This window comes from Rhopalosiphum padi, chromosome 2, assembly GCF_020882245.1.
Source record: "Rhopalosiphum padi isolate XX-2018 chromosome 2, ASM2088224v1, whole genome shotgun sequence".
NCBI lineage: Eukaryota > Metazoa > Arthropoda > Insecta > Hemiptera > Aphididae > Rhopalosiphum > Rhopalosiphum padi.
Genome location: NC_083598.1, coordinates 6,561,969 through 6,577,212, shown reverse-complemented (window position 1 = coordinate 6,577,212; position 15,244 = coordinate 6,561,969). Strand labels below are relative to the sequence as shown.

The 15,244-nt window shown below is 27.4% G+C and overlaps 1 protein-coding gene across 5 annotated transcripts in view; it reads left to right on the top strand.

Annotated features, from left to right (window-relative positions):
• LOC132919425 (monocarboxylate transporter 10) overlaps positions 1-15,244 on the top strand; it is a 329,301-nt gene that overhangs the window by 306,555 nt on the left and 7,502 nt on the right. For all 5 annotated transcript variants that reach the window (XM_060981015.1, XM_060981017.1, XM_060981016.1 and 2 more), the window contains 2 exons: positions 11,690-11,837; positions 14,319-14,595. In XM_060981015.1, coding sequence (XP_060836998.1) covers positions 11,690-11,837; positions 14,319-14,595 — 425 coding nt within the window. The remainder of the gene's footprint in view (positions 1-11,689; positions 11,838-14,318; positions 14,596-15,244) is intronic.

Genomic DNA, 15,244 nt, shown 5'->3' with positions numbered 1-15,244 from the left:
TGACAGACCAATACATGCAAAATTTACCTTCCCATATTAGATTGTTATTGAAAAAAAAATCAAATTGGTAGGTACAATAATGAATAAAATAACTAAAAAATTGCCCTCCTCACACATTGCCATATTTACTTCAAACTCTCTCGAATAGTTTGTTGTTTAATATCAATGTTATATTGTATTAGTAGTAGGACAATGTCTATGTACAAGAAATAAAAAAGCAGAATAACTTTATAAGCTCAATATAGTTATTAGTTATTATCGACTATTAGGTACCTATACAATATATTATATATAACAAAAAATTACTAAAATTAAATTCATGTCTTAAAAAATATAGCAATTTATATTTAAAAACAAGAATTATTTATTGACATCATATAGTATCTACGTTTTTATTCATTTAGAAAACATACATTTTATTATTAACTCAGGCCCATACATTTAATACTTACAATTTCTATATTATGTAGGTGTAAATAATATTATGAGAAAAAATCGAAAAGGATAATAAGAATTTTCCAAAAAAGTTACTCTGTATTTAGAGTAAAAATTCTTCGATTGTCGCATAACTGTGTTGTGATATTTTTCAGATAAAAAGACAAAAACACGAAATCATGTTACACTTCTTCATCATAAACACCTATGCGTCTTTATGTAGGGACTATAAAAAACGTAATTTATTTGTGTCGTTCTTTTACAAAATGTAATAAAATATAATATGTAATATCAAAATTCTTTAGTTTTTTCCAATCTCTATTTTTTACCCTTCGTAAAAGTCACGTAATTATTATTTTAAAATATATTATGTGCACTACGACGGCTTATGAATATTAAAACAAAAAGGCTATACCAGTAAAATACTACAACAATAATATTATACAAATTATTATACGTATATTAAATTATTAACCGTTATCAATAATCGTGATTTGATTCCATCATAATATTATTCATCTAAAATATTTTGCAACACTGTTATTTATCTTTATATACACTAAACATTAATTTAAATTAGTCTACATTTTACGGGCATAGAAAAATAAGTAAGTACGTCCCGGGGCTTCCTCTTTTTCAAAATTCCTCACTTTTTATGATTAATAAATATTGTAAAACGCGTGCATTTATCATTTTGATGTTTTTATTTTTTTTTGCGCAAAGTCACATCGTAGCATACATTTTAAATTCGTAGCAATCGCAATATATTATATTATTTTTGTACTTAACCGTATCGTGTTCTGCATGTTTGTACTATATACAAAAATAAGAGCTGGACAAATTATTTTTTTTAAATAATTAACTGGTTGTTTTATGAAAAGACCCGTCGCAAAATGATACAATATGACATGTTTTGTTTCAAAAACTTCAATCGATTTACTATATTTACGAATAATAATTAACGATTGCAATAATTTGTATATTTCATATCGCGATCGAAAGAAATCATGTTAACGGACTTAATATAATATTACTACCGTTACATTATAATAAAATAATATATTAAATAAATATTAGAAAAAAAAATACAAAATAAAATACAATACCATGGATTTTTTTTTGGTGACGAGTAAGATAACTGTTGCGTCTAAAATATGTTAAACATATGCTGCACCGATAGCGGATACCACTGTGAGTTTTATTTTCATGACGATTTAGATCATATTCACGTGTACAAGACTTTGGACATTTACTGCACTGATAGCGGATATGTGCTTCTTCGTGTTTCTTTATAGCTAGTTTATGAATGAAAGTCCACTTACACAATTTACACTTAAACATTTTAACAGAACGAGAGAAAAATGAGAGACGATAATATGGAAAAATAATAAGTATACTCGTAACTCGTTAGTAAATCGGTAAATCGTAAATAATAATATTTATACAAATATTTAACACGGAAAGAACGAACATGGATAATACGGAGCAAATACGAAGCGATAACTATAGTAGTTTGTATGGGAGACACTGATGTTATGAATTTTGCTTACACGACCGGCCGGTCGAAATTTAGTTCAAAAGTACGTTTTTCACTCGGTAATTAGTAGTTAATTACAATAAGAAAAAATATGATATGACCATTTAATAATTTATTCCATTATATTATTTTAAAAGAATCGTTAAGTTAATAATAATTGATATATTATGTGATTTTAATTCCTACTGCATGTATGTATTTAGTGTTTTAGTATATAATAGGTAATGTCCAGTGACGACTGGCGAAGTGGGAGTGTTTTGGTCGGGGACATATTGAAAAAAAAAGGAATGAGGTATAGTGACAATATTATTAATATTCATATTCAAAGAATACCAGAAACAAACAAACCGTAAATTAAAAACCAAAGACCATAACGAGTTTGCGGTGGTGTCAATGATGTGACATCGATGAATAAGTCAATATCAATTATTTTAAAATAAAATAAAACAAAAATTTGAACGGTGGGACATGTCTCATCGCGCAAACCCCGCCCCTTTTCCAATTCACACCATGCTTGGTTAAATGAAACGAATTCGATATCATCACATATTTATTTTTATACTGTATTTTGATGTTTATTGGATTAGCCTGGACACCACCATAACTCATGTAGAGCCTGCAGGCTGCAATTAGTATAATTCAAGTGTACTATAATAGAATGACAATTATAATAATGTCAACAAATAATTGTAATATTAGATTCTAATTTAAAAAAATAATATTTTATTTAAATATAATAAAACGAAATTATTTGTCCATTTTTAAGTGGTTGGACGTTGTCTCATTGTCAACTTTATGACGTTTTGCTACTTGTAAAATATGTAATATTAATATAGCTTAATATTATTATTGACTGTGAAATGTGAATCAAGCGTGGATTATTTACTTAAGACGTACCTATCACGTACAATGTGTCCATTTCGGTTCTAACTCAGAATACAATATTTTTTCTGATTCAATTAATTAATTAGGAAGTAAAAGATATGGTAGGTATTATTTATATTATATTGTCAGTATTCATATGAATATGACGACCATTCATTATTATTTTAACTGTGTTTTATTATATTGTACACCACGATAAACACAATGTATAATATAATATATTTGATCGCAGTAATAACAGATTGTTGTTAACACGTAAGTCAAACAGATTATTCATAACACGCAAGTGCTATTTCCCGACGTGTAGTATAAAGGTAATCTGGTAGTGATTGGATATATTATATAGTGCAACGTGCAACGGTCTTGATGGTACGTTGGTAACTGGTAGAATGAGTAAAACATATACGTTACCTGAACGATTAGGAATTAAAATCCGAAAACAAAGTGAAAGAGAGGTGCTGATGTTTAAATCTAGGACTCTCTATTTCATATTATCATCTAAAAAATATGTTTATTCATAAATAATATATTTATATATTGTTAATTTATTTTTTCAAAAATTAGAGTAGCCAGGTAAATGGACAACCCCATGATTATTGCAGTAAACACTTGGAGTGTTATATTATACTAGTACGATTAGTGACAAACTTTCTATTAAACTTAATATGTTTTTTTAATAATTTCATTGGCTATAGTTAATTTTAATCTCAAAACTTAGCGACAGATCAATTTTTCCTGTTATTAAATTGCCCGAATCAGAAATTTTTTAACTTTTTAAGTAAGGAAAAAACAGATTCAAAAGTGCCAGGAAACTACGAGCATAAAACAGTTGAGTTTTTGAGTACTAACTGTTGTTGTGACGACTCTGATGAATTAAATTCCGGTTTTTTATTTAAAACATCAAAAATATAACTCATTTAAAAGTAATTCCCATTCAAGTTGTTTCAAGTACTTTTTATACAATAATTGTCGAACCAAAAATTTTACCGTTACACTTAAAAAACTTGCGACACTTAGGATCAAATGACAGCACATTAACTGGACAAATAAAAATAAATTGCTCATGGAAATCGAATTCATAGCGATGAACAAATATAGATTTTTTTTCTTTAGCTAATCGTTATTGTCAGTTTTGTATTTTAGTATCGATTAACTACGTTGTGGACTAGACGTAATATACAAATAATATTATTTTGTTCACGTAATCGATTTGCAAAACAAAGTCTTGTGTTGCAACGGAACTATTAAATGTATATTGAGCATTTTTACAGCTCAGCGTCATTCTATAATAAAACGTTTACGAATATATCTGTTAAGACTTAAAATAAATTGCCTTGTTCAGTAATGTTGGCTGGATAGTGAATGGTAATATTTTGTATTAATTCATAAATTAATGAATAGTGTACGTGTGAATTATCTATTAATGTACACATTTAAAATACATTAACAAAAATGAAATGATATTTCGCCAAAACAAAAATAGTTATTGAAAAAAATATATTGAGAAATACTAAATAGTACATGGGTAGAAAGAAACATTGCAAAAGCTTTAGTTTTCAAAAAAAATGTTAAAATGTTTTAAGTAGACTAAAAAAACTGTAAGTGCTTTTTTAATTTTTCATAGTTTATTACATGATTTATTGGGATGAATAGAAATAAAATCAAAATATTTTTTTTTTTGATAGCTTAATAATCGATCAATTATGGAATTAATTTGTTTTTGCACCACGGTTTAATTAATACCTTAGTCCGCTTTAAAACTATTTAAAGGTCTTACTTTGAAGACTTAACAGAAAATTAATGTCTCAGAACATTTTTAAATGGTTTATTCATTTTTTAAATTAATAAAAAGTATTATTATAATTTATTTACTCTTTAAAATCAGAATGCAAATGTGATGCTAATATTTCTGTACTACATAACAATGTACATTGTAAATATAAGTGAAACACTATACAAAACAATTAAATATTTTTTTTTATTATTTTTTAATGTAATGTATACCATACATATTCATAAAACAAATTATTTAAGATTCAATTTACATAATATATTATGTAGGAGAAAAATTTCACCTAAAACAACCAGATAAAACCAAAGCAATAATCCGTTGAAGAAATAATATACTGTTGAATTAAAATAAGGATGTATAGACTTATACACCAGCTGCTCTATTTTAATTACTATGTACTATTTATATAAAAATATATAGTATCACTTAGGTGTACAAAATTAAATCCGTTAAACTTTATACAAATAATAGAATGGTTCAATTTATAAAAAAATAAATGGGTTTTACGTGGCTTAATTTTAGGGGCACCACTCAAGTAAGCTCGTGACCGCGGTTTGTGTTTTGTTAATTATTTATTTTTAATTTTCGCGAAATCCGAGTACTGATAGTATGAGAAATAAAAATAAAAGATAAACAATATTTATAAATTTATATTTTAAATTAATATTGTATGAGCATTTATTATTCGCGTGGGTTATAACAAAAAATGTACAATAATACTTGTAGTGTATGTTTAAAAAGAAAAAAATAATTCATATAATAAATCTAAAACAGAATTACTTTCCGATTAAGATCTTTTTTAAAAGACTTTTGAGTTCAGGTGTACAATAAAGTAATTCCATTTAAATTCACATTTTTTTATTTAAACTTTAAACGCTTTATACCTAAATATAAATTTACATTTCGAGTTTTTGAAAATAAATTATGACCTACTATAACTTGATAAGTACTTAAAGTGATAACGTGAATAATGTTATAAAAATACTATTATTATATATATATATATTAAAATTAAGTAATATATGAAAGTTATGTACGCTTATTTTAAAATTACCCTTAGAATTTTGTTTACTTCAAATAATCGATATAATATCAAATGTCATCGTACTGATACTTATTTTTTTTAAAAGGCTGCCAGACTCACAACAAAATAATTAATAATAACATTAAATTGTATCGATTTAATATCATAAACCAAAGCATCGCATTGCTGTTGATTTAGGTATCAATAAGTATCCGTTAACGCATTTTGTAGTGAGCAAATCTTTAAGACAATAAAATATTTTAAATACTGAAATTCTACGTAATTCGTGATAATTATCATTGAACAAGGGAATATTTAAAATATAATGGATGGCTTCGCGTAATTACAACTGTGGTTCCTGACTTCCAGCCATGCCACGGACAATAGATTGTATAGCGAATGTAAATACAACTCACTAGTGAAAAAGAACCACCCGAAACGAATAACTGATGATAAAAGTATCTTTTGAATGTAATTTAAAGGGACGGGCCGAGTTTGAATGAAAAACTTTGAATTTAGGTCACATGGGTGTTGAATTTCGTTCAAATATTATATTAAAGTGAAAAAAAAAACCACTTAGTTCCAGCATGATTAAACGCTGTTGTTATTATATATACGAATTATATGTCTTTGTACGCTGTATTTAATTTCAAAAAATAAATTTGTTTTTCGAGAGACTATAAAATTATTAATTACCATAATATATAATGATATTATTACGCCGTTAATCCTGCACGAGCGCGCGCATAATATATCATTAAATCGTAGACAGACAAATTAATATTATATAATAGTCAAATTCTCATCAGACACGATGTCTCGAAATAGAATATCATAAATAATTTATGTTTTTAAATCGAGACCGTCTACTTTTTGAACTATCACTTGCATTGCGGGACACGTGGTGCCATAATATTATAATACTTGTTCCAGTGATAGCGTTATGGTAAAACCAATAATAATAATAATAATATGTGTGTCGAAAGGAATAAATAAACCGTTGTGATTACTTTTTTTATTATTTTTATTTCAACACAAAAACGTCCATGGCAGAGCATGTGAAAAAAGTTCTTCTCTCCTCGCAAATTTGAAATTAGCATTTTTTTTTTTTACAAACACGCATAATATAATATTTGCGTCTGAAACATGCAATTCGAATTCTAAAGAAAATCCGTTTTATGTACCTAATATACAACGCATTTTACACCGTTAGCCTTTTTGTTGACTTTCTTGAAAAATCCTGTTAATTTTGCAATGCAAAAAATAAAATTCAAATTATTAGATGGAAATATTATGGCAAGTAAAAATAGCCTATTATGAGAAACAAATAAATATTGACTGTTGTTTTTAACCAATGCATTTTTAGTTTTTACACAACAGATATTAACATTTTTAACTAATTCTTAAAGGTACCTTTTTTTCTGTCTTTGTTTATTTTAATAACGACGCGAAAATACATAATAATATATAATAATATACCTATAGTGAAATTAAACCTGAATTATTACGTTTAGCCATTTAAATTCCTGCGAAAAGTACCCAAGAGTGGTAAAGTGTTTTCGAACTCTGACGAAAAATATAATGCATAAAAATCGTGTTTTAATTGACTTATCAAAAACTTCTTCGACGACGAAAAAAGTTTAAAGTTTGAACTTTTGCCAACCATGGTCGCGACTACTGTTCACAAAGCACTGTACAGTTCAATGGTAAAATTTTTGATCGCATGGTACATGCAGCCAACAAAACAAAAGTTTTGTGTTCTCTACAACATAATGTATACAAGTCAATTATTCCGTTATCGAACAAAAGTAATATTCAATACCTACACCATTATCCAATTATTACCCAAGTTAAGTTAGCGGAAAGTTTGCTTCAAATTTTTATAATATAATATATTATCATATAGGTACGGTACTTACGTAATTTGTTGATCGGTATTATATAATAACTTTAACTTTAAGTACTCGACGACAATCATATTGCCTGTACTAATACATATATTATGTATATTTGATCTATATTGGTGTGTTTAATAAACTTTGTAATATCATATTATGTTGATTTAAGTTATAGCAGTTGACTTTGCGCTTAATTCTTTAAAAAATGTAAAACTAGAGAAAGATAATTAATGATCTATTAATAATCTATACGTTAAATTTATCATATAAAGATCTGAATGAAATATGATAAAAAAATATATTTAATCTGTTAGTTATAATATATAAAATACCAACGTCGGTTTTGATTCTTAGAACGTAATTTAGAAAACGATTTAATTATAATATTTAAATAATATAAAAAACAACGTACACAGATGAATTGGATAGCCGTATGACGTATGAGAATAAGTTTATCGATCCGGTAACTCTTAGCATTACTCTATCTCGAACACCGTATAATATAACATTCTGATGAGTTTCTCTGCATTAATCTGAAAACAGTTCACAGTTCATTGGTTTACATTAATTAGGTATTATATTAATTGTATTCAAATTCCAATGTAGCTACACCAAATTAATATGTCTAAATTGTCGTTATAACGTACCCAATACCTATTCGTATATTGTATACGTAATATAGAAGTTTTACTTAAGGGCTATAATTATAAAAAGATTTAATGTAATGAGTTCATTTAATAAATCATAAAAATATGCACAAGTTAATAACGTAAATTACATATTACCATATAGGTAATTTCGTATGAGTTTCAATTAATATTCAGACTAATAGTAGTTTCATCGAAACACAGCTACAGTAGATCATATCCATGGCTTCATTTAAATTCGAACGGCACATCAGGTATATCATACTCGTATAATATTAAACAAATTTAGGTTGAGTTGTAATTGATAAATTTAAGTGTCTATGCTCTTAATTTCGTAAATATTATTTCTCCATAATTTGATGATTATTATTGGAATATTCATTTTTTGAAAAAAAAAAAATTAAATTTTACAATTTGTTGTACTGTTGTAATAAATAATAATAATAATTATTATTATTATGATTATACTACAATTTTTTAATGAAAATATACATTTTCAAATATTTTTTTGAAATATAAAAATGTCTAAGTTTGTATTTTTAAAGTTGTAAAATATGATATTTAAAATGTTGGTCCATTACTGTAAATCAAACTTCAAATACTTTAACTAATAAATTATTAACTTCTTATTTTTCCGAATCCGTTGTTTTCAACACTGTGGTGTATATTATGTTGCATCGTTATGTGTGTCACCTAGACATTTTTTTTTTGGTTTTAATGTTATTTAATATAAAATATAATATAATACTCTTTGGTCTTAATGATTGAAATTTAAGTTAAGGTGTTTTTGTGAAAAAATGTTAACATATTATAATATTAATGACAATTGGGATACTTAAATGGACCAATGTATTGTACAATATATTATAATATAATATGTATTATTTCATTTAATTTAATTTCGATTTTGTTGACAATTGTTTTAAATAAATAAATAATATTATTTTATCTAATTCAATTTATCAGATTTACGTTTTACGCCTTTTAACCAACCATTTAATGCTTTAGTTCTAAAAATAAATTGTTATTATTGTTTTCACGTGTGTTTTTGGGGTAAACGTTTTTTTTTTTTCATTACTATTGAACTTTAAAGAAGAACAATGGTCTTGCACGTGGAAATAAATGTTATATTTACACAGAAACAGTACTACCGGTGGTTAATATTTACCAACACCCTTTTTACAAAGTTCCGAAACAATTCAACAATGTCATATGTTTGCAGTAGACCCTCGAAATTTTTACGATAGCATCGTTTTATAATAATCTCGTACGGAGAGGCTGGTTTATATTTTACATCACGGATGTCGTAATTTTTCGTTTACGGTTACGTTGTGCTTGTGTAACCACGCGAAGGGGATGCCACGTAGGGTTTTTTGCCCCTGCATTTTTATGGATCCCCGTGTTTTAAAACGTTCGTAAATTTAAATAAATTTAATGCTTTCACGATGCACGAGTATACTATATTATAACAGCGTAGAGTTGTGTATCCATTTTATGATTATTTTTTTAAGTGTCCAATTACATAAAACGTTTATTTTTATTTTTTAATAATAATATTATATCCTCCTTTATACTCTTCCGTATACCTCTTAAAGTGGAAAAAAATGATATTCTTACGTCACCAGCGTGTTAATGTGTGTTAAATGATGTTGTTTTTATTAGTGTTTTATAGCGGTTTTCAATGTTTTTGATGTACCGACTGACCAAAAAATAGGTTTTTTTTATCTTTAACCGAAAATATCACGTGTATTATAAATTAATAAATAAGAAACTTTTTGGGTGATGACAATCTCACAAATCTCCTATATATACAAACGCGTCCTATAAAATTTTCTTATGCAAATTTAGAGTAACGAAGTGACAAAAAAATGTGATACTCTTGCACACTACCACACAGAGAATATTTTTCTTAAAAATCGATACCAAGTTTTAGTTACGGATTCATGGATTTAAGTAAAAAACTACAAGTTGTGATTGTGAATGTTTACGAATTAGTTATTAACCCCAAAAATAATTTCACAACTTCTTAGTAAATTATTGTACGTAGGTATTAGGTATACTGGTGGAACGTTATCGCGTAGTACCCGGAAAAGTAAAACTGTTTTCCTTGGAAGGGATTTAGGTTAAGAATTCCAAATCTGTGATTCAATTAAATTTATGTTTTAAATCATGATATCAGTTTTGTAGAAAAACGTTCGTTTTATTATGGTGTTAGGGTAACTCACTTTTGAAGAACAATGATATGATTCGTAAACCTCTCGTTTGCAATCGATTTTTTCGTTCTCTGTGGTATTTTGCTTTTGCGCAATATCATTAATTTTCTTCTAACATAATATGTTCGTTTTATCGACACCTAGGAATTTGTGCTTACGAATCGTCTGTAGTGACGGTGTCTAATACGGCGTAATAATACGCACGTGCCGTGTAGATGAGAGACCGAAAATCCTTTTAGGAGACGTCGTTATTAAGCCGGCGTAGGCGCATACGGGAAATCTTAATGCGCCATGGGGCGACTTACGCACGTAATAAATAATAACAGACGTTCAAAAACCGACGGAGCTCATCGGGCACACGTTTCGGCAGTGCCGTAAAGTACGACCGAGTGAATCTTCTGTGTATATGACGTACTACGCGGTCCTTTTTATACGTTGTCAATCCATTATTTATTTATTATACTTTCCTTTTCTTTCTCGCTCTCTGTCGGTTTTCTCGCCATCTGTATTTGTAGACTTGTAGTGCTGTGTAATAAACAGAGTAGTAAATGCATTTTACTCATCGGTGAAAACACTAAAACTATTTATTTATTATTTTTTTTAATGTTCTTTGATCTATTATATATTAGTGGATAATTATTTTATCAAACAACACTCGTTGTCTTAAAATCTATATAAACGTTTTTGAAAAAAAAAAATATTACATAATCTTCAGTAAAAAAAAAAAAAAACAACATTTTTAAAATATTTTTTATTGTTATTCTTTTTTATACATTTTTACTTTTTTTAATGACAACATACATTTTTGTATCTAACTACATAAGATAACTATTTACAAAAACATTAATACATTTCGAAATAATGAGTGTTTTTCGATAAAAACATCACTCTGTGTATATAATATATAAAACTACTTGTAATGATAAGTGTTAGATATACAAAATAATAATTTTACGAAAGACGGGGATTAACAAACAACTGTTAATTAATAAATATAATAATAAATTACCCAAGTAAATTATTATTTGAAAACTACTAAACGGTTCAAAACTTTATACTTGCTTTCGGCATTAATTATTTACCATTAAATTTATTAAAAAATAATGTTTAATTTGAAATATTGTGTGAACATTTACAAAATGTAATCACATACTAAACTCCAATGTCTGCTTGTAACACTTAAACGTGATTACTTATGATTTATCCCGTGGTTATAATACAGTATTTTAAATGTTTTGACTGCACGTCTGTTTTTCAGGAATCGGAGTGGGCATGACCAGAGATTGTTCCACGCTGATGGTGGCGCAGTATTTTAAGCGAAAACGCGAATTCGTCGAGATATTTATCGTGTCCGGCAGCGGGATGGGCATAGCCGTCATGTCGAGTTTCATCAAAGGAGCCATAAGGTATGTGATGATTTTCGTTGTAATATATAAATATACAATGCACGATATTATTTTTTATTGAATTTTTTCCAATGTTCGTTTTATATAATATGTATGATATTGGTACTATTATTGCCACACCCCAATAACGATAGTATATATGCGAATAGACAAAGGCAAACGAGCCCGCGTATTTATAGGTAATGGGCACGAAGAAATAAATTGGCACGCGTGGTGTAACCAATGTTAAGCAATTTTTTTGTGAAAATGAATAAAAGCTAAGTTTGTTTATTAATTTATTGATTTTTGTTGGTCATTTTTTTTTTTATGTATATATAACTATAAGATTAAGACATGAAGTTTAATTATGATTCATTGCTGATTAGAAAACTAATTTCAAGAAGATTTAGTAACTTTTTCCTAATGAAACTGTACGAAACCGTAGAAATTAATTTCAAATCCTAAAATGTATTCTAAAAAAACATTCAAAATTTATTTAAAACTATATAAAATATAACGATTTTATGCGTTTTAAAAATGTTATGATTATAACAGCTTTATAACATATCACAGTATTGTAAAATTCATCGACGTTTAAAATGATTTAAAATTCATATAAATATATCAGTGAATGTAATATAACTTAGTACAATATACAAGGTATAAATATTTCTATTTAGCATAAAGAATAACCAATACTACACTTGTCAAAAGTTTAAATTCCGTTCGTGACTAAAAAGTTTTAATTATAAAATTAACGAGAAAAAAAGTGATTAAAGTTCAATCATAGAAATACTTTCTTACTTTTACTAAGATTCTTTATAGATTTTTAAAAAAATTTCCCGAAAGTTAAATATAAAAAAATGTACAATCATTTATTTTAATATTAAATATACATTTCAAAATCGTCAAAATTAAACGATGAGGGTATAACGTTATGAAAACCATAGTTTATAAAACATAATATAAGGTATCATACAAGGATCTTTAGGACGAGGTTCCTACTATGTTATCATAGAATTATACATTTTTTATTCAAACTCAAAGCCATTCAGTATTCCAGTATGATATCTTCATTGAAAATAATGCATTAATAATATTCCTATACGGATATAACGGGTTGCAAACAATATTATTTAAAAAGTGCTGATACTGAAATTTAGTGTTTTATTTACACCCGAAAGCCGTGATAAATCATGAAAAACGATTTTGAACGGAGCCAAGCCAAAAATGGTCAAGATTTATGTAAAACCGCACTTGCTTATAAGTTCTTTCATCGTTATTTTGCGGTTTTCCACGATCTCACGATATTTTTTCCCGTGTTATCCGGATAAAAAAAAATCATGAAAGCACACATCATTGTAAAATCAATATTTCTGCTATCAATGAAAAAAAGCCTATTTAGACTATACTGAGTATTCGAAATTTTTCTTTTTATATTTTCACTCAGCTCGATAAACAAAAATATTAGCTCTATATCGACAATATCGCATTAGAAAATTGCACTGATCAAATGTTCATTTACACCCAAAAATGATTGTTAATGTTCAAAAATTTTGTATGATATGATTTTTTTTTTATATTTTTTATAATCAATTTATATTCAATTATTTTACGGATTTCTCCATTTCCTAAAATAAATATACGATGTACAAAAACTTCTCTGGAAAATATAACTATATTGTCTATTAAATTTATAAAATAAGTATTTGAGTTTAAATATAAATTAAATATCAATAAAACAAAGGATATCCTTATGTGTCTTGTATTTATTAAATTCAAACAAATCAACAACATTATAGTGTACATAAAAAAAAAATCATGATTGTTTATAATTATTGATTTAAAATAATTCATGGAAATGCTAAATAAAACAATTAATATATCTTATATGAATGAAATCGCGGTGTGGAATATTTAACAATAATAATCAATAATGATTAATGATTAAGAATGTAGATTTACAATTTACTTAAACACTTTATTTGAAAAGTATTGAGAAATTTATCATTAATACAGTTTATAATAATATTATTACAATATCAATGCAATCCTTGTATTTATAAGTCGACAATTCTAAATTGTCATTAAATTACATAATTATTACATTTTGTCTGTGGTGTTCGGAATTAGAATGCATTTTTAAAGTGGCCGTCTAAATTATTTGGATTCGCACCTTTTTTTTAGAATAAAGTAAAGAAACAGATATTTAAAAAATAGAAAACTTATCTACTATCGAAGTTGTATTATTTATATGATGAACATTATCAAATAAGCGACAAAACTATCGGGAATTTTAATTGAAAAATTAAATTCCATTGAATTGTGTCACGAAAATTTGGCTCACTGGTCTTTTAAAATCCATTATTTTTGTAAGACCTTTCTCCGACACCTGTTGTTAGTCCTTATCGTGATATTATAATGACATATAACGTATCTCGTATTCTCGTGATTTTCTATTCCGTTATATTATAATAATCACAGCATATGATTGTGTTGCAGCGCTATCGGCTGGCGACTTGGACTCCAGCTGGTCACCGCCACGGTATTCACCACGTTCCTGTTGGGCACGTGCTACAGGTCAGCATCGCTTTACCACCCACAGAGACGAGCCATTCTGCACCTGAAGAACCAGAAGCGGAAAATCAAGGACAAGAATCGGCACGACGACCGGCCGCCGTTCCTTGACTTCACCACACTCCGCAGCAAGACCGTCAGAATCCTACTCGTGTCTACCGGCATTAGTGCGTTCGGCATAAACACTCCGATATTCTACCTGGTTAGTTTCGTAGTCGGATTACCTTAATATTGATTAATATCATTACCTAATACGTGTATTTGATGGGCACTATGTTAAGTAAATTACGTAATTGCCATATTAATCACAGTTCGGGACCTATTAAAATTTATTAAAAAAAAAATTCCAATTATATAGATAATATTAATATATATACACGAAAACATAAACTTCCTTAAAATACATATACGTAAATATGTTAAAATAAAACTTCGTGTTTGAATTATTTTGTAGGTATCTAATTTAAAACGTATTTATACGAATACATTATACTCTGCTTTTTTATATTATCTTACGTGTAATCTTTACAAGTCCTGAACTCTGTTTATAAGACAGTCTCGCTAAAAACATCAATATACTGTGTATATGGTAAAACATTGTCGAATGTTCAAATGACGTTATCGCCCTACGTAGCCGTCGAATAAAATTGTGCGTGGTAAGACGACGACAGTGGTGGAATTGCTACCGGAGAAAAAAAGAGATCAATATATTTCTGGAGTTGATAAACTTTTGCCAAACACACTGAATGTGATCGGAATAAAATTTAATTTTTCAACGTTACGCGTTTCGATTGTCATCATATTTCATATTGGTTACATTTTGGAGTTTTATTTCTGTAGCGAATACGCAC